We start from the raw sequence: 20,751 nt of genomic DNA, 5'->3' as shown, positions 1-20,751 counted from the left end.
TCTTTTGCTAATAAGTAAACCTCCTTACTGTCGAGGGCTTCTTCAGTCTTCAACTAGGCCGATTATCATGGACTCTCAGCCTTGTGGTTTTCTATAGTCCGTCATTCGTGAATAGAGGATACGATCGAGGTGCATAGTAATTTGTTTACACAGTAGCCGCTCAAACACTTTGCCAAGTAATGGGAGTACTGTAATCGGGCGATAACTTTCTTTGGCTTGTTAGTCTCTCTTTTTGAATACAGGTGTCCATTCCCCCATTTTCCATTTCGTTTGCCAGAAACCCTCAGCAATATGGTGCCCAATGAAAGAGCAATAGCAGAGGCAGTTCTCTTAATTCTTTGGCGTCTGCCCCAAAAATAACCTTTTTCATATACTTCAATTTAAAAAATCATAACTGAGTGCAGGGCTAACCAATCTTACCAAGTTATACATCATATTAAAGCTTATTAAATGAAGATTGTCAATTAAAAAAAAATTAATTAATTTAATAGAATCTTAATTATTTTTGTTGACAAATATAATTATTTTTTTGATTATGCAACACACAAAAATACATTTGACACCAAAAAAGGTGTATTTATTTTAAAATTACAAAATATCATCCAAGAAAAAAAAGATAGAGAATTATTTGATAAAGCTATATACAAAGAATCATAAGATTATATTGAATCCTGACAAAGATATCAAAATTTTTCTAAATGGTGCTGAAAGTTAAATATTGACATAAAGACTGTACACAAAGCTAGCATGGTTTGTACTATGATAACATCATTTATAAAACTGGAAATGGACTGAAATCTCTCAAAAGGGTTCATTTGTAAAGGAAAAATAGTTTTCAATGGCATAATAGGTTATATAATTATTATCATGAATTATTGCTATGTATCATATTACGAAAACCGTATGTATACTGTAAAATGTGAAATCAATCTAAATTCAAAGTTCAAAAGACATATGTATACATATGCATGCTATTTATGATATTCTTTGGAATGCCAAGTGGAAAAGCAGTTCTTGTCTGCAGTGCAATGCAGGTAAACCTGGCATTGGGGTGCTGAGCACCTCGATAGCACCTTGAGTTCTTTCTTATGCAAAGTGTAGCAAACCTTGCAATTTCTCTTGGTCTTTGTAAATTCTGGTAGGTGAATTGTTTCAAATTCACCAGGCTGCCTTTTTGGTGGTGCAGACACAGGGGGATTACCAAATTCTTCCAGACCTGCCAGTTGCCGTACCAATTCCTCACGAAATTCTGCAAGGGAATATCTCTGTGGTCTTTTGAGCAGCTCATTTTCTGGATATTCAGCACGATGGATTTGAAATAAGATATAGCTGTTGACAACTGCAATATCCACCATGTGGAAAAGAAGAATTTTCCACCACCTCATGCATTTTCGAATTGCATTGTTTTTAGCCAGTAGCTGGTCAGAGCGATCAACACCATTCATATATTGATTGTAGTTTTCGATGACTTTTGGCTGCTTTACCCTTATTGTTTGCCATCTGTTGTTTTCCTTCTCTTTCCTTTCAACCATTACCCACTCATTTGCATCAGCAATGGATGACAGAATTGTAACTGGCTTGTTGTCTTTCCATTGCTGTGCTAAACATACTCCATCCCTTTGCCACCTCATGTTGCCACGCTGCTCTCTTTTTGCCCATTCCTTGCCTTTTTTCATACAATCAGGAAATCCTTTGCGATTTTCAGCAGCTGTGCCAGTAGCAGGTACACCAACAGCAAACAGATCTTTTATGAGTTTGACTGATGTGTAAAAATTATCAAAGTAAAGGTGATAGCCTTGATTCAGGAGAGGCTGCATAAGCCTGAAAACAACATCATACCCTAATCCATTTGCAGATGGCTCATGACCAGCTTTTTTCCCAATATATACATCAAAGTCACACGTATATCCATTGGCACTGTCTGCTAGAACCCAAAGCTTGATGCCCCACTTAGTTGGTTTGTTTTTGATGTATTGTCTTATTCCTGACCTATGCTTGGATTTGACCATTCGCTCATCAATCGAAACTCTTTGAAAAGGCTGATAAAGTTCTTGACATTTGCTTTTGAAATGGTCCAGGAAGCTACTAACCTTTCTCAGCTTATCATTTTCAGCCTCTGTTCCTGGGTGTACTACATGAATCATGGACATAAGGGCCTTGAATCGAAGACGTGACATAATACTCCGTGCCCAAAGCCCATGATACAATGTCTTAGTGCTCCAGTAGCGTTGAAAGGAAGATACATCTACAAGTCCACAATACATAATCAGAGCAATAAGTTTGTATAGTTCTTCTGTGGTTGTTTCAATCCATGCTCCATGCCTGTCGCCATAAGATGGTTTGTTCGATATCGATGCCCAAGCATACGCATTAGTATGTTCACAAATCTCCCTCATCAGTTCCATGGTAAAGAATAATTTAAAAAAATCAATTGCCTTTGACATGCTTCCTCTTCGAATAGGGCCTTCTAAATGTACACCAGATTGTCTATTTGGTGAAAATGTTGGCAATTGGTTTGGTGTATCAGGAGTATCATAGTCGTTTGCGGCTTGTTGTGCCTGGTTGTTAGCCTGGGGAGCTACTCTGTTTCGACCACGACCCCTTCCTCTTGGTCGTCCTCTACCTCTACCTCTACCTCTAGCCCTTCCTCTTCCTGCTCTTGGTCTTTGAGCAAGTTCCTGCTCTTCGCCCTCAGAGCTTTCATCATTTTCTGAAGCTTCTGGGACTTCAAGGTCTTGTTCCACGTCCAATGATTCGTATTGAGAGCTAAATTTCAGAAAAAAATACACAAATATTACAATTTGATAAATACAAATATTAGAAATCTTATAAATTTCCTAAATTTTGAAGCACACTATATTATCATAACTATGATCAACTACAGAAACAAAATAAAACACAAAATATGTCCAAAATATGTAAGAAACAAGGTCCAAAACTCATAGGTTTGTTTGTGTGAAAGGTGTCAAGTTTCTTTCCCGCGAGAAAGGCACATGGTCTATTATGATTACAAAGAAAATCAAGTAAAATTGCCGTAAATTGTTATTTATTTCGATCTTCAACATACTGGTGATATTTTTTAACAATAATTTAAAGTTTTTATGTTGAAAAATCGTAATATAAGCATCATTTTCACCATTATAATTCCATGGCGTCATCTCACATGGCATTGTTTACGATCACGCTTACCTTGATTCCGAGTCTTCGTCGCTTCTTTCTTGCAATTCCTGGTCCAATTCAAACTCCTCTCCACTAGATAACCCACCATTATTGCTGTCTATATCACTTTCTCCCTCACTTTGATCGTTTTCAATTATTTCTCTAACTTGTTCCGCAGTAAATCGAACATACGCTCTCTTGCTAGCTGACGCCATTTTGAAATGTGAAGCACTTGCGTTACGAAAATTTTATATCGGCCTCTAACAGCTAGCCAATCATGTGCACTGTATATTTAATGCTGATTTATGATTGGCCAAAGCACAATAGTGATTGTAACAATGTTTTTGATCGACCACATGCATTTTTGGTATCCATGACAACATTCGACGTCATCGTTCCTGGAGGAACGATTTTTAAAGGGGCGGACGTCAAAGGGTTAAAGAGGATGGGTGGAAAAAGGTAGATTACAGGATATTAATTATTAGATAGACCTCTTTACGTTAGCTTGTTGGTCGAACAAAACACCAAAAAATACTAAGATCCTTTGGAAAGCATTCATGCACAAGGATTTTTATTTTCTATGGTCTCACTAAGTAATTCATCGGATCAGAAGACATATTTAGCATTATAAATCGAATCCAAATGAGTCCTTAGACAAGTCCTTAATTCAATGTAAATACGCTTGGAAAATAGGTCTCTTGTGTTCTCACTGAGCAATTACCGGTAATAGTCATTGCGATTGTTTCTAAGGTTACACTTTGCAGTCTTTTCAACACATGTCCTTTGATCTTATGCAAAGGACATGTGCTTTATTAAATTCTCAAAGTACTGGCTTATTGGAATCCAATTATAGCAGATGAAAATGAATATTGATATAATACAAATATGTTACGTACAAAACATCGATAAAAATACATTAAAAAGCATACATTATATACATGATATAAAATGTGCCTTTTTGTTCTCTACTCCGATGAAAAGGTGGCATGTTCTTGATAGAATTTTTAAATTTAACTAAAGAGTTCATATTGGTGATACAATGGGGGAGATCATTCCCCAAGGAGACTGCTTTGTAGGCAAAGGACTGCTGATGGGCTACTGCTCTGCACATTGATAACGTACGTAGTATTGCCAAAAAGAGCTTTGGTTATTGCACGTTTCCATCACAATGGAAAACAGCACAGGTTCACTGTATTCACAAAAAGGGAAGTACTCAAGATTGTGGAAATTACCGCCCTATTTCACTTCTAAGTATGCCAAGTAAGTTACTAGAAAGTATTGCATGCTTTCAACTACACTATTTTCTGAACCATTATAACCTAATTACTGACTCCCAATGGGGTTTCAGAAAGGGAAGATCTTCTGATCTGCTGCTTCTCAGCATGACAGAGAAATGGAGAATTGCTTAAGATGAAAGGAAATCAATTGGCATTATCTTTATAGACTTCCAAAAAGCCTTTGATTGTGTGTCTCATCAAATTTTACCTCAAAAACTCCAAGCTTCGGGTTTCTGTGGCGACTCATTTGATTGGATTGTTAATTACCTAACCAGTAGACACCAGTTTGTATCTGTCAATGGCACAAATTCTGAGGAAATGAGACTAACCTCTGGCGTGCGCCAAGGTTCCTTGTTGGGCCCAAGACTCTTTACTATCTTTACAAATGACCTGCCTTTGACCCTTGACTCAAAGCTAGAAATGTTTGCTGACGACTCCATTGCCTATATTATTGGAAATTCCATTTACTCCATTTCAATCCAAATTCAAGAACTCCTGCATCAGCTACTTACCTGGTCTAAACTCAACTCTATGTTCATCCATCCAGTCAAGTGTGAAGTAATGTTCATCTCAAAAACACCATTCATGGGCTCAAACAGACTCATCACTATAGATGATAAGCCCATAAATTATGTCTCCAGTTCATCTCGCTTAGGAGTCAAACTTGGTAACAAGCTCAACTGGGCTCCTCACATCAAAATGGTTACTTCAAACTTAATGCAAAGATTTCAAAGCTTAAACAGATTAAGACCCTCAATCGCTGTACTCTAGAATCTATTTACTTCAAAGGTATTTTGCCAAGTGTGACCTATTGTATATCCTGGGGATCTTTCAACCTGCTGGCTGACCTCGAGGACTCACACATTTGTGCTGCTAGAATGATTCACAACATCAATATATCTACCCCAAAATATGAAGTACTCAGCATGGCAAAATAGACATCTCTTCATTTTATGTATGAGAGAAGACTTGCATGTATTGCATACCAGGCTTTCAATAACTTAGCTCCTGATGACATTAATAATTTATTTACAAAGCACAGAACTCCATATAATTTAAGAGAAAATTTAAGATTGGAACTTGTGAGCTCCAAATCCAAAGTCTTACATGATTCCTTAACTCATCGTTCTAGTATTGATGAATATATGAAGTTCATATATATCTTGCATCATACGTTCTAGTGTATTGCTTGGAATTGCTTACCTAGGTTGTTAAAGTCCAAGCCTAGTTACTCTCCCTACCCAAATTCTAAAACGCTCATGCGATATTTTATCTCCTGTCCTATCAAACATTTTCAATACTTCTATCGCGTCTAGAGTCCACCCTTCAAGACTTGGGATCTCCAAAATCACACCTACCTCTAAAAGTGAAGACGTGACTGATGCTTCTAATTACCGACCAAATTCTTATTTTTCAATTTTATAGGATATTTTTAAAGCTACTGTATTACAGAGTGAAGGACTTTATTAACAAGAACGAGTTGATACATTGCTCTCAATATGGCCTTCATAAGGCGCACTCACCAGGTCATGCGACCCCTAGGTATTATCGAAACTTTACAGAACAAAATGATAAGCATTATTTATCGTGTGGTATTTTCACTGATTTCAAAAATTCAATCACAAAATGCTACTTGATAAACTAAGTTTTTATGGTTTTCGAGGGTTTATCAACGAGTGGTTCCAGTCGTACTTAACGAATCGAACGCAAACAACTCAGACTGGACCCCTCGTATCAACTAAAGTAATTTTTCCCTTTGGTGTCCCCCAGGGTTCGGTCCTGAGACCACTTCTTTTTTTACTTTATATAAATGACCTAGATCTCTGTTTCGATAAACTGCAATTTTTCTTTTTTTTGGATGACACTAATATCATACCATCGAAGGGACACTCTTCGAAATTTTGATCGTGAAAATTTTCGAAATGATATTTCTCAACAAAACTGGTCGTTCAATGAATCAGAAGATCCAAATTTGGCATTGTCTCACCGGAAAACTAAATTTTTGCTTGTTGTTGACTCGTATGCTTCTTTTCAAACTGGATGTTCTAAATTGAACAAAACACCCTGGATTAGTTCAGCCTTGAAAAAAGGTATGCGCTGTCGCGATGCTGCTAAAAGGAAAGCGATAAAAACAAAGAATCCCTAAGACTTGGGCAATTACAGAAAGCTCTGAAATCGAATCAGCAGAAAGTGAATACCACTAAGGCATCCTATTTACCACAATAGTTTTATCATCAATCCGAAGGAAATGCTCGAAGGACTTGGAAAACTAATAACAACCTCTCATGTCTCGTCGTTAGAACAATCAGAGAGTAAAGGATGGGAAAGAAAATGACGTCTCTATCTGTAACTCTAACGAGATTTCCAACGCCTTTAACGAACACTTTTCATGTATTGGTCCTGACTAGTCTGTGAAATACCCTAAACTTCGGATGAGGAGTCTATTTATTTGAAAAATATTACTAATAATTACAACAAATTTTGTTTTCGACCAACTACTACTAGTGATGTCTTTACTCATTTAAAAGATTGTTAAAAACCAAAGCTACAGGACTAGATGATATCTCTACAAGGCTGATTCGTGAGTGTGCTGATAATTAAATAAATAAATGAATAGATAAAAATATCCTCTGTGTTGACAAGGACCTCAAGTCTTTAGAACAGACGGTCGATGCTGAACTGAACAATTTACATGACTGGCTGGCTACAAATAAGTGACTCTGAATACAAAATAATCAAATCTTGTAATTTTTCACCCTCGGCATAAGAGAATCAGTTATCTTCTACAAATAATTATATTTAGTGGTGAAATAAATAGAGTGAAATTGGAAAATAAAAGTTACATCAAGTATTTAGCAGTTTTAATTGATGAAAGTCTTTCAGAAAACCTCTGACTGTGTCGTCACCAAAATAAGGAAGACCATAGGGAGCATTGCTCCGTCATCTGTACTCACAAATATCTATAAATCCTTAAGTTTACCTGATTTAACTTATAGACTCGTTGATTGGGGTAATGCGCCTAAAAGCTATTTAAACAAAATTGTTGTTCTTCAAAAGCGAGTATTACGTTTAATCTACTTTGTTGATAGAAAAGATACATGCAATCCCTTTATTTGTAAAGGCAAAAATTCTTATAGAAGGATAATTGTTGAATCTTTTAAATCTTGTGATGTCGCCTATCTAAGAATCTAATGTGCTAATGGATTTACGAAAGTTTACAATTTGTTTAAAACCTGAGATACAGAGGAAGGTGAAATTGACTAAACTTCGTGCAAATTACAGTATTTCGAGAGTTTAACTTGTAGGTGTCATGTAAGTAAAATCTTCTGATCTGAAAGTACAAGTAGATGCAGATGATACTTCGAACCTAAAATTCCCAAAGATATATAGTAATCTCAGTTTCCGCTTGTGGCTTTCGTAGCAGGTGAACCTGACTAATTCGCGATGTTTGCTTGTCAAGCAGTTTAGTGTAGCGCACCTCTGTGCGCCGGAGAGTCTCATGTAGCGGATGTTGAAGCCGTATTTGTTTTCTTGTACTTTCCGAGGTCTTCGCAGTACATGTGAACAAATTGCATTTTTTACGAGGAAATAAACAGGCCTGCCAAGCTTTCTTCCATGTCCTATCACCAGATGCGGATTCGGAAGTTCCGAGGGTGGAGACATCAAGCACAAGAGGGGGTCGGCTGAACCGGGAACATTTTGAGCTGTGATTAAATTTACACCATGTTGTTTGGCATCTTTTCTATCTTGATCATCACTTTTCGAGACGTAGCAGTGGACTTTCATGCTGGCAATCCTTGCTTCTGACAAGTTAATTGCAAACTCGCGATTGAAAGTTAATAATCCACCCTTCAAAGATCTCCACTCGTTACAGGGAAATATGACATCGATCTGCCTCTACTCTTACTGCTCCTGTAGGCTACTTTCAGCAGTCGATGCTTTGGAAGACGCCATGGCTATTACTGCTACGCTTTCCCTGGCCAACAAATAACTCTCAATCCCCTGAATACCGTATTCCGTAGAAATTCCAGAGGACCATTCACGTCTGACTGCATCTTGCTCATTTGATGCAATTTTTACTCAGAGAGATATAGATGCCCTCAATCTTCCTTTCCCGTTGTAAACATCCTTTCAAAACTTTTCGAACTGTAACACTTTTTAGTGCACGAGTAGTAGGAAAAGGGGGTTCCTCGCACATTTTTAAAATTGCCTGAAAAACAGGGCAATTTTGAAAACTGATTTTTTTCATTTTTTATCTCATTTAAAAAAAACCATGTTTTTCAGGCAAAATGATTGGCGCATTTTTTCTTTCAAAAATCAAAGAAAATTGAAGATTTGATTCAGTGGGTTTCTAGCACATTTTCAAAAATACCCTGAAAACAGGGCAATTTTGAAAAATGATTTTTTTCCTTTTTTATCTCATTTAAAAAAAACAACGATGTTTTCTAGGCGAAATGATTGGCGCAGTTTCTTTCAAAATAATCAAAGAAAAATTGAAGAATTTTGAGATTTGATTCAGTGAGTTTCTGGCACAATTGCCTTAAAAACAGGGCAGTTTTGAAAAAAATTGAGTTGCCTTAAAACAAGGCAGTTTAATCATGTTTTGAAGGACATTTTCAAAAATGATTTTAATTTTTTATCTCATCTAAAAATGAGCAACGATGATTTCAAGGCAAAATGATTGGCACAGTTTCTTTCAAAAATCAAAACAGAATTGAAGAATTTTGAGATTTGATTCTCAAGACAATCTCAAAATTCGTTTGAACCATCAGAAAAAACTAATGACAATATCTCAGAAAAAACTAATGATCGCGTTCTTAAAAGGTCACACTTTCAAGCTCTCTGTTGACGATGTTGAGCAGAGCAACAGAAAGAATGAAGATGTGACATTTAACATTTCCTGAACCCGATCCTTTCCTGTTAATTGCAAGATGAACTCCATCTTTTGTATTCACCAATCTCAATCCTGAACCATGAAGATCATTGTCTCTCATGCTTCTAAGATCGATAAAGAGGCCGAATCTGTCTCCAGCATAAAAGTCTGTTGCATTCTTCGCGCTGTTTTCCTTTCCAAATCTTCTAAAGACTTGTTCCCACATATCTCTTGCCTGCATTCCGTGGCTGTAAATCTTATTTGGAATACCATCAACAGTCAGCTTAACATCAGTGATGTTGGGATTAAACGTCTTTTCACTATTTCTTGTTCCTGCTGTGTATGTCTCATAAAAGAGAAGAAGATGTCCCTTCATAGACCTCCTTCGAACATTGATGCTCTCATTGATGATCGTGTCGGAACCTTTATCCATTGAGATTGTCTTGAGATGAGTGATATGCTCGTATATGAATCTCTTTCCATTTTTGTAGTTAGAAAGGGCTTCATCAGCGAGTTTTTGGCTGTTAATGACTTCATCCTCAAGCTGGATGTCAGTCAATTTATAATAAAGTTTTGTTGGGTCAGATCCCGTCACAACACTAACAGCAGGTGCAAGCCTGAGCTCAAAGAAAAAGATAAAGAAAAGAGCGAAGAAAAGAGCTCTCGGAAAAAAGACTCCATGATCTTTCAAAATATCATTATCCAATGGAATCCTGTATATGTTTCTATAAACTTCATTGAGCTTATTTTCTTTATCAACGCCCGAAGTCTTCTTATCTCCAGCGTTGCGTCTGATTTTCGAAAGATCTTCAGACTGAATACCTTCTCTGAACATGTTTGCCCTCTCATTCGCAGTCAAGAAGAGGTCCTTCCAAAGCTTGAATAAAACATAACCATCAGTGTCTTGCACAATTTCTCTTGCAAACTTGAAAGTCAGTTGATGGACAAGAGCTCTTGCTACATTGTACACGAAGAAATTGTTTGCATGCCCAGTGACTGACAAGTGGAATACGAGTGCGAGCGATCCAGGCACACATACTACCCCATTATCAAGTTTTGGAACTGGAACTCTGAGGACTTCACCAGGGGAAGCACTATTTGGGTTGAATGTTACTTTGTGAATCACACGGTCTGCCTTGAGAGCGTTTGACATCTTATTTTCAAAACTCGGGCCAATTCTTTCACTGACTTCCATTTTTTATAAAAGATATTTAAAAAATGGCAGATTTTAGAGATACTGATCCTCTGTTAGAACATAGTGATGATGATGATGATGATGATGATGATGATGATGAAGTAGACACAATAACACCTTTTCAACCAGATGAGAATTCAACTCCTGGGCCCTCAGGCGAAGAAATTCCAATGACGACAATGAACAGAGAGCAAGAAAAGGGCCAAAAAACTGCTGAGACATCTTTTATTGAAGGTGATATTTTTGGTTCACGAGTTTTAACTTCAAATGAGAAAGCATGGGAATCACTTACTACAATTTTTCCTGAGGTAAAAGCTTCAGAACTTGAAGTTTCTCATAGCAAGAAAGGAAGGTTGTAGGTGAAGATGTTTGGTCAAGGCAAGAAGACATATCCTTTGTTTACTGAGGAAAGAGGCACAAATGAGCAGAGGTTAAATCCAAGTCTCTCAAAAGAAATTAAAAAATCACTTGGTCCAGAGCGAGAGGTTTTGATTGCACAGAAAGATAAAGAAATGGAGAAGCTACAACAGTCAATTCAAGATGATCGAGATATTGCAGATGATGAGAATGAAAACCCTGCTATAAGAGAACGAGCAAGAGAAAGAATAGGAGAAAATCAAGAGTAGATTGATGCACTTGAGAATGAAAGAGAGAGAATAGAAGAAAGATTGTCCCTCCTTGAGAGAGTTAGAAACATCTTTAAGAAGTATGGTTTTACAGTCTCTGCTGTTGTTTTGGCAGTTGGAACAACGATTGGAGTGATTGTGAGCACATTGACAAAAGGCTTGTAGACTGTTGCAAAAGGGGTGGCGAACAGGCTGAAGACTCTTGGGAAAAAGATCGCTGGAATTTTACCAGGTCTCATTGGTTCAATAGTCGGCCTCGTTTTCAGAGCTGCTGGCTCAGTGATCAGCTTTCTCATAATAAAGACTTTATTTTACGAGGGTAACACATAATAGCATAGCTAATAAACTTGTGGCCCTCACTCGGACAAAATGCTTGGGTTCTGATAAAGGGTGTTGCCATATTCATGGTTGAGCGATTTCAAAACAAAAGGCGATGATACAGAAGGCTGAGACCAGTCCAACTGAAATCAATCCAACCTTAATTTTATAATGATTTGTATCGCTGTTGCTGGCGCTGGCGCTCTTGCTGGTGCTCTTGCTGGTGCTCTTGCTGGCGCTCTTGCTGGCGCTCTTGCTGGCGCTCTCGCTGTTGCTGTCGCTCTTGCTGTCGCTCTTGCTGTCGCTCTTGCTGACGCTGGCGCTGTCGTTCTTGCTGACGCTGGCGCTCTTGCTCTTGCTCACGCTTGTCTTCGTAGCCTCAGACTGATAATTGATAAATTGATAATTGATAATTGATAAATTGATAAGTGATAATTGGTATGGATCAAACAACAGTGTCTGGAAAGTTTTCTTGTGTAGCAAGTGTTGGAGGGATTTGTCACCATGTTGTGGGCCTTCTTTTTTACTTGTCACACTTTAAGCAACTTGGGCTAAAGAGCTTACCTGATGATCTAAAATATACTATGATGGCGCAGCAATGGAATGTTCCCAGAGGGAAACACATAAATCCTCAATGTGTGGACACCTTGATGGTGAAGATGCCTCAGGAGGGTGCAAACTATAATAAATTCATTAAAACCACTCTGTACTCACCTGCATCCCAGTATCATATTCTGGGCCCTGATCAAAAAGCTAAACTCAAAAATCTAAATCCTGAGCCTTTGCTGTGGAGTTTGATACCAGATCTGGAAAACTTTGCAAGCTCACATCTTACTTCTGTACAAACCAAATTTGGAATGGTGCCAAAGGGGTCTGTAATATCTTACCAACAATGCAAAGGCTCACAGAAAAATATGTCATAAATGGTTCTGCCCACACCTCATTCCCCAAGCTACCCCTTCCTAATGCAGGTTAAAGGTTTAAGAACAATGAGTCAATTTGTTTGAACAGCAACAAATCAGCAAAGTTAGAGTCACTGTCAGTCACTTTAGAGATGGTACATGCTTTAGAAGAAAAAATGAGAGAACAGGATGAAAGTGACCTTTAGCATTCATTAACAAAAAAAAAGAATCACTGCAAGCAGGTTTGGAACAGTGGCAAAGAGAATTTCTAATTTTGATACTCTTGTCAAACAACTTCAACCATCTAGGCTTGTACAGACAGCTGCTATGAACCAGCTATAGAAATGGGGGGGGGGGGGTAGAGCAGCATCCATATATGCCATTAAAGCAAAGAAAGGGATGGTAAACTTGTACTCAAGTGGTCTGGTAATAAATCCAAAATGCCCCTGGCTTAGAAGTTTTCCAGACAGGAAGGTTTAAGATATTGAGGCAGCTCAAAATGGTTCATCAAGTCCCTATGGCTTCTTTGAGACAAAGGTTGTCCAGGAAGGAACGACCAGCTTAGATGATCTGGCTTACCTTAAGAATGACCCCATTTCAAAATGAATTAACCCTAAACAAGCAACATGCATATTATTTACAAGTACAATGCCAATTAGGTACTTCTGGCCTGGATTGGTGTGACTTTTTGTGTTACATCAGTGATGATTTGTTTTTTTCCAAAGAGCAGTATTTGATCCTAGTTTTTCCCAAAATGTAAGGATAAGGTTGACATGTTTTATTTTAACTTTTTTTTGTGAGAACACTTGCGTCATAGACCACTTTCATAAATGGTTGCCGGATTAATATTCTTTTGTTTAAATTTAAATTTGCCTTGGTGGCCTCGCTTGAGACAATGTATTCTTTTGAATTTTGTACTGGAGAACGAGGCCACCTAGGCAAATTTGAATTTAAACAAAAGAATATCAATCCAGCAGCCATTTATGAAAGTGGTCTATTGTAATATGTATAATGATAACACCCTCTGGCACTTGCTAAGACAGATTATTTTTCAAACTTAATGGTCCCTGAAAATTTACAAGAAAACATGCCACTGTCCACATCTGATTAACAGTGCTCAAAAGTGACAAAGGAATTTCATTTTCAAAAAGATGATATTCTTTAATTCGGCGTATGGCCCTCTCCACATGAATCCGGACTTTGGCTATGGTTTTTGTTTCTTTGACTTCCTCTGGTGAAAACTGTGCACGATTTAAAAGATATGGTGGAAGGTTTAGCTTTACCCCTTTACTACATAATAGATCATCAATGTTAAAACCCTTATCAGCCATCACACTATTATTAGGCTCCAAAAGATCTAAAATTCCACGACACTCTGTGATCTCTTTATCTGAAATAGAACCAGTATATAGTGAGGATACAAGGAAACAAACTTATTTTTTCTCACCTTCACTCAGAAATGTTTTATTCGCTACCATTCTGGAAACTACATTGACTCGACTATCATCGCCTAACAATATCAACTTAAAAAATAGACAAAGCCGGCATTGAAAGGGAGTTAAAAAAAAAAGATAGACATACCAGTTCGCAAAGTGCGGATTATGCGCACGCGAAAACACGAGCAAATATGGAGCTTTCCGACAAATCAAATACATCAGTAGGTCTGCAACTATTACAGTTGCTCTTTTTGAGAGTTCCTAGTGGATAAGATCGTTTTGTTCCGAAACAAAGAAGCAAGTAGAGCAAATATTTGCATCAATCACCTCTCGTCGTCTCACGAGGCAGCCATTGTTTCCCGTAGGAACCGATTTGTTTGCCCTCCAACATGGCGGAAAAGATCACGTGACTTCTTAGTGCAAGGAGCCTATTGAAGAATTCAACAATAACGGAAGTAACTGGGAGTTTCACAGAGTCATTTCACTTGACCTGCATCTTGTAAAGTACAACCCTTTGAACGGCAGCTCTTACATCGAACTACCGAAAGCACTTAAAGGAAAAAAAGCAATAATCAATGTGGAAAATCAAGATAATCAATGTTTTAAATGGTGCATTACAAGAGCGCTTTATCCAGTTGAGAAAAATCCTCAAAGAATAACAAAGATTCTTAAAGAACAATCTGATCGACTCGACTAGAGAGGAATCAACTTCCCAATTGAGCTTGACAAGATAAAAAAGTTTGAAAAACAGAACGAAAATATCGCGGTAAACGTGTTTGGTTATGAAAGTGAGGCCAGAGTCTATCCTCAGAATAAGCAAGTCACCAGCCGAAGAAAGGAATCAGGTGATCAATCTTCTTCTTATCGAGAAAGACGAAGTCGCTAACACAGTTGCTAATAAGCACTACTGCTTGATAAACAACATCAGCAGGCTTCTCACTAGTCAAGTTTCAAAGCATAAGGAACCAAAAGAATTTTGTGTCAGGTGTTTGAATCACTTTTCAAGCAAAGAAGAGCTTGTGGAGCACGAGGTGCTCTGCGCAAACAATGAGGTTGTCAAGATTCAAATGCCAAAAAGGGAACTTTTATCAAATTCAAGAAACATAACGGATCAATAAGAGTACCCTTTATTGTTTATGCTGACTTTGAATCTTTCACTAAACCAATTCACTCTTGTGAGTCAAGAAGTGATCAGAGCTTTACCATTACATATCAAAAACATAAACCGTCCAGCTTTTGCTATAAGGTTGTCTGCTTTGATGAGCAGCTTTATTCTCAAGAGCCAGTCATCTACAGAGCAAAGTCTGAGGATGAGGATGTTGCTCAGATTTTTGTTGAAATGCTAGAAGAGAACATCTAGAAGATTCACAAAAAATTTGATTTTAAAAAGAAGATGATCTTCACTGATGAAGACAAGAAAATGTTTAATGTGGCGAAGTGCTGTTGGATATGCGGTGAGTCTTTCCCCACTGATCCTGTTGTGCTCGCTTTGATTGGAAACTCGCACGACAAAGTTAGAGATACGTATGATGCACGATCCTCGCAGTAGATAGCGCTATTTAAGCAATAGCGAAAATCAGACCTGAAAAAAATCAAGCCTGTATGGGATTCGAACCACTGACCTCTGCGATACTAGTGCAGCGCTCTACCAATTGAGCTAACAAGCCAACTGGGAGCAGGCCGTTAAGTTGATTCGTAATAAACCCGTGAAAGTGATAAATCAGATACAATGAAATATATACGTATCTAATACCGCAGTTCAAAATATATGAACTTCATATATTTCATTGTATCTGATTTATCACTTTCGTGTGTTTATTAAGAATCAACTTAACGACCTGCTCCCAGTTGGCTTGTTAGCTCAATTGTTAGAGTGCTGCACTAGTATCGCAGAGGTCAGTGGTTCGAATCCCGTACAGGCCTGATTTTTTTTTTTTCCAGGTCTGATTTTCGCTATTGCTTAAATAGCGCTATCTACTGCGAGGATCGTGCATCATACGTATCTAATACCGCAGTTCAAAATATATGAACTTCATATATTTCATTGTATCTGATTTATCACTTTTACGGGTTCATTACGAATCAACTTAACGGCCTGCTCCCAGTTGGCTTGTTAGCTCAATTGGTAGAGCGGTGCACTAGTATCACAGAGGTCAGTGGTTTGAATCCCGTACAGGCCTGAGATATGAACTTCATATATTTCATTATATCCAAAGTTAGAGATCACTGTCATTTCACTGGCAAGTATAGAGGAGCTGCACACAGAAATTGCAATTTTCAATTTGCAAAGCCAAAGTTCACTCCAGTCATATTTCACAACTTGGCTGGCTATGAATCTCATCTTTTTGTCAAGAATCTTGGAAAGACCGAGGAAGACATAAAATGCATTCCCAATAATGAAGAGAAGTACATCAGCTTCAGCAAATCTTTTGCTGTTGGCTCTTACACCAACAAAGAAAAAGAAGAAGTTGCCATTAAGACTGAGCTTCGCTTTATCGATAGTTTAAAGTTCATGGCTTCTTCTCTTGATAAATTAGTCAGTAATCTGAGCCACGATACGCTGAAGAAAACTGGGGAGGTGTTTAGAGACGCTGAAATCGAGTTGATCTCAAGAAAGGGTGTTTATCCATATGATTACATGAGCAGCATTGAAAAGTTCAGAGAAACAGAACTTCCACCAAAAAGAGAGTTTTACTCAAAGCTTAATGACTGTGATATAAGTGAAGAAGATTATGAGCACACAAAGAAAATCTGGAATTAGTTCAAGATGAAGAACATGGGTGATTGTCATGATCTCTATCTCAAATCAGATGTTCTCTTGCTTGCAGATGTGTTTGAAGAATTCAGAAACGTCTGCCTTGAGAATTACAATCTCAATCCTGCTTGGTATTACACTGCTCCTGGATTGGCTTGGGATGCAGCATTGAAGGTGACAAAAGTTGAGCTTGAGCTTTTGAGTGATCCAGACATGCTTCTGATGTTTGAGAAAGGAATTCGAGGAGAAATCTCAATGATCCCAAATCGCTATGGAAAAGCAAACAACAAATACATGAATTTTAAGTTTGACAGAGAAAAACCATCAAAATATCTGACTTATCTTGATGCAAACAATCTTTATGGATGGGCAATGTGCAAACCTCTTCCTGTCAGAGGTTTCAAATGGATGAGTCAAGAAGAGATTGGAGACTGGAGAGCGAGCGAGAGAGATATTCCCTGCATTCTTGAGGCGGATCTTGAATATCCAAAAGAGCTTCATGATCTTCACAACGGTTATCCTCTTGCTCCAGAGAGAATCATGATCAGCTCAAACAAAGTCGAGAAGCTTGTACCAAATCTGAACGAAAAGAAGAAATATATCATTCATCACCAGAATCTCAAACAGTGCCTTGAACTCAGCTTGAGACTGAAAAAGATTTACAGAGGAATCAAATTTGGAGAAGAACCTTGGCTGAAAATTTATATAGAACTCAACACAAATTTGCGCACGAATGCAAAGAATGAATTTGAAAAGGATTTCTTCAAGTTGACGAACAACTCTGTGTTTGGAGAAACAATGGAAAACATCAGGAAGCGAGTTGATGTGAGGCTTTTGAACAATCGAAAGAAAGCATACTGAAAAGCTTTTAGCATAACCAAACTTCAAGCATTGCAAAATATTTGACGAAAATCTCATTGCAATACATATGGGAAGAACATCAATAAAGTTTGACAAGCCAGTTTTCTGTGGAATGGCTATTCTTGATCTCAGCAAGACTTTGATGTACGATTTCCACTACAACTACATAAAAAAAGAAATATGGAGATAAAGCCAAGCTTCTTTTCACAGACACTGACAGTCTCATGTATGAGATTGAAACTGAAGACTTTTACAAGGACATAGCAGCAGATGTTGAAGAAAAGTTTGACACCGGCAACTTTCCAAAAGACCACATTTCAAAGATCCCAACTGGTTGCAACAAAAAAGTTGTGGGCATGATGAAAGATGAGGCTCGTGGAAAGATTATTGAGGAGTTTGTTGGATTGAGAGCAAAACTTTACAGCTACAAAATTCTTGAGGGCAAAGAAGAGAAGAAGTGCAAGGGAATCAAGAAGACTGATAAAGAAGAATATAACTCACGAAGACTACAAAAAGTGCTTATTTAGGAGAAACATACAGATGAGAAAGATGAATGTAATCAGATCGCACAGACATGAGATATTCAGTGAGACCATCAACAAGATTGCTCTGAGTGCAAATGATGATAAGAGAATCATAAGAGAAGACAAGATCTCAACTTTTTCACATGGCCACTATAAAATATGAATCCTCAGAATATTCCTTTCCATGCATTAATAGTTGGACCAACAAATTCAGGAACGACAAAATATGTCGTTAATCTTTTGATCAATAAATTCAATCAGAAATTCGATGCCATTTTTTTTATTTGTCCAACATTCATCCACAACAAAACTTATGATAAGTTTGGGGGATTTAGACAAAGACCCCTTTATCTTGACTCCACTTCAAAACCAGTTTGATTTTTGTCTCAAGCTCATTAGTTTTGTTTATGAGGGAACTAATACACTTATCATCCTTGATGACTGTGCGGCTTCAAAGGATGTGAAGCAGAGGACAAATGAACTCGTGAATTTAGCATTTAGCGCAAGACATAAGGGAATCAGTGTTTGGGTGCTCACACAGCAGATGACAAGTATCGCAAAACCATTCAGAGAAAACATTGCGGCACTGAAAAAAGAAATAAAATAGAGATGAGCAAAGCGAGCAAAGAACAAGAAGCAGTCGCAGATATTATTGCTATGAACATTCTCGAAGCAGAACCCACAAGTGATTCAGATCACCGAGAGCAACTTGCTGTTCTCGTTGCGAGTGGAAGAGCAAAGGAAATGATTGGTGTCTCTCTCACCCAGGACCAAGTCAAAAGGCTTTGTGAAAAAGATGTTGAGAAGTACTTGAAAAGATACGAGGCCTCAATCTCTTCAAAGACTTGCGATGCGATAGTCGACACATTTCTTCAGCTTTCGTGTAAAGCGTTGGCGTATTTTCTCCGTGTTGATGAAGGAAAACTCATGAAAGACCTGAACGATGACTTCATTGTGAAGAGAGAACTCGGAATGATTGCAGGAAGCTTGAGTTTGAAGTATGGAAAGTACATGGCGATCACAAGTGCTGCTCTTCTCGCTGCCAAAAATGTTGAAGTTCCCTTAAAACCAAATGTGGTTAATGTCGAAGTAGAAAGTAATTGTGAAGAAGCTGAAAAAGAACTTGAATAAGAACTTGAAAAAGAACTTGAAAAAGAACTTGAATAAGAACTTAAAAATAATGTGACAAGAAATGAAATGGAAGAAAAAGAATCTCAAGATCCAGCAGAGCGAGGGCGACAGCCCGAGCCGTCGCAGTCACCACCAGCACAACAAGTCACCTCAACTGATCAAAATAAGACGAAACCGAAAAAAGATCCAGGGCGTGTCGCTGCTGGTAAAAAACTTGCTGAACATAACAGAAGAGTTAGAGAGCAAAACAAGGTGAATGCTTCGAAGCAGCCAAACCTAGAGCCAGAACCAGAACCAAAACCAGAGCCATCATCATCATCATCATTCTCACTCACTGAAATTCTTTCAGTAGCAAGTATTGTTTTTTCACTGGCTGGACTGTACTACAAAAGGAAAGAGTAGATGGAGCTCGTAAAATCATGACCAAACCCAGAACTAAAGCCAGAACCAAGGCAAACTCAGCGCATCTCTGCGGGGGAATCAGCGGAGTTGCCTCAAATTCCAAAAGGAGTAAAACCAATGGATTGATTTTTTTTGTCTTCCAAATAAAAATGTCCGATAATACACTTGTGAAAACTTTGATTCAGCTACATTGACTGGATTGGCTGCTGGAATTGGATGGGTAGTGTAGCGTTTACGGCGACCAAAATCTAAATTCTAAAGTTCAAGGGCGTGTCGCTCCAAAACGCGGTTAACGAGCTGTTTGGGACTATTTTACTGATCGAAATGACAACCCAAAGTTGACTGTTTGCACGAATCTTTATTCTTGAAAAGCAATCGACCACGAACCACAATCAATGACGAAAATAACGATTATTCTGACAGTCAATCAATCTATCGAACGATCGATCGTAAACTGAAACAACAATACAACGAAGTTCTATCAATCTAACGAAAAGCCGCGGAATACATGATCAAAGAATCGCATGTTAAATACTGGGCTCTAAAGTCTATAACGAGATTAACAATTCAAGTGAAACAGAACAAAAGTTTGGAAACAAATGAAAAGAGTTTGATGACTGATAAACAGCCCGTTGTTCTATCTAAATGATGGGCGTTCACTGACTCGCAAATTGGCACGAATTAGGCCTTTGAATCTTAAATATATACAGATCATTGCAATATTTGTTTGTATATTGTCGCCCAACACTGAAAAGACTGGAGAGGGAAAAACAAAGTTACAAAGGTACTCACATATCGGTCCCGCTTGTGCCAGAGGTTGAGAAAAACGAAAGGGCGAAAGTTTACCAAGGCTATTTAAAACTTACGAAGAACTGATTAAAGGGACGCTAAAATTCCCTTTATATGCGCGTGGTGACGCTGAAAGGTCCGATTACAAAACCAATAGAAATACAGAAAAACAGATAAGCATTGTAACTATGTGGCTATCTAAGATCATTTTGAAATTAGTGAACTAATCAATAATCAATCAAAAAATGAGCCCTCTGGCTAATGTCCTTAACAGGTAGCAAAGAGAGTTATCAAAGAACCGATGACTTCTGATCCGAGTTCAAATCTCATGAACTATGTAAAGTTCACTCTCGTGATCGCTGGATCAATCGCAGCAAAACAATATCTTGAAGAACAGAAGATTTTGCCATCTTAAGAAATGCATTTAAGTCTGCGGTGACAACGCAGAGTAACCCAATATTCTATGAGATTAATTTCATGATGAAAACTTGCCAGCGATTAAT

General features: G+C 37.9%; 2 protein-coding genes and 2 pseudogenes across 2 annotated transcripts; 3 read left to right on the top strand and 1 right to left on the bottom strand.

The window, feature by feature from the left end:
• Positions 1–464: 464 nt before the first annotated feature.
• Positions 465–3,600, bottom strand: LOC111318918 (piggyBac transposable element-derived protein 4). Its single transcript, XM_022921769.2, has 2 exons — positions 3,190–3,600; positions 465–2,766 (listed from the first exon to the last, which is right to left on the bottom strand). Exons 1-2 carry the CDS (start codon positions 3,372–3,374, stop codon positions 972–974), a joined length of 1,980 nt encoding a protein of 659 aa, XP_022777504.2. The 5' UTR covers positions 3,375–3,600; the 3' UTR covers positions 465–971.
• Positions 3,601–10,869: 7,269 nt separating this feature from the next.
• Positions 10,870–13,150, top strand: LOC148720126 (uncharacterized; annotated as a pseudogene).
• A 4,319-nt stretch (positions 13,151–17,469) lies between these two features.
• Positions 17,470–18,135, top strand: LOC148720125 (uncharacterized; annotated as a pseudogene).
• A 400-nt stretch (positions 18,136–18,535) lies between these two features.
• LOC148720124 (uncharacterized) lies at positions 18,536–19,427 on the top strand. The gene has a single exon (XM_088737567.1). The coding sequence runs from the start codon at positions 18,536–18,538 to the stop codon at positions 19,055–19,057; it is 522 nt and encodes a 173-aa protein (XP_088593693.1). The 3' UTR covers positions 19,058–19,427.
• Positions 19,428–20,751: the final 1,324 nt, after the last annotated feature.

Source organism: Stylophora pistillata, chromosome 11, assembly GCF_964205215.1.
Source record: "Stylophora pistillata chromosome 11, jaStyPist1.2, whole genome shotgun sequence".
Classification (NCBI taxonomy): domain Eukaryota; kingdom Metazoa; phylum Cnidaria; class Anthozoa; order Scleractinia; family Pocilloporidae; genus Stylophora; species Stylophora pistillata.
Note: the sequence above shows the minus strand (reverse complement) of the source record. Positions and strands in the feature narration are given on the sequence as shown.

Excerpts from the sequence above, each read along its gene's own strand:
- LOC111318918 (XM_022921769.2), bottom strand. The coding sequence starts at position 3,374 with ATGGCGTCAGCTAGCAAGAGAGCGTATGTTCGATTTACTGCGGAACAA. Across the intron at positions 2,767-3,189 it reads GACGAAGACTCGGAATCAAG|CTCTCAATACGAATCATTGG; the intron begins GTAAGCGTGATC and ends TCTGAAATTTAG.
- LOC148720124 (XM_088737567.1), top strand. The coding sequence starts at position 18,536 with ATGAGCAAAGCGAGCAAAGAACAAGAAGCAGTCGCAGATATTATTGCT.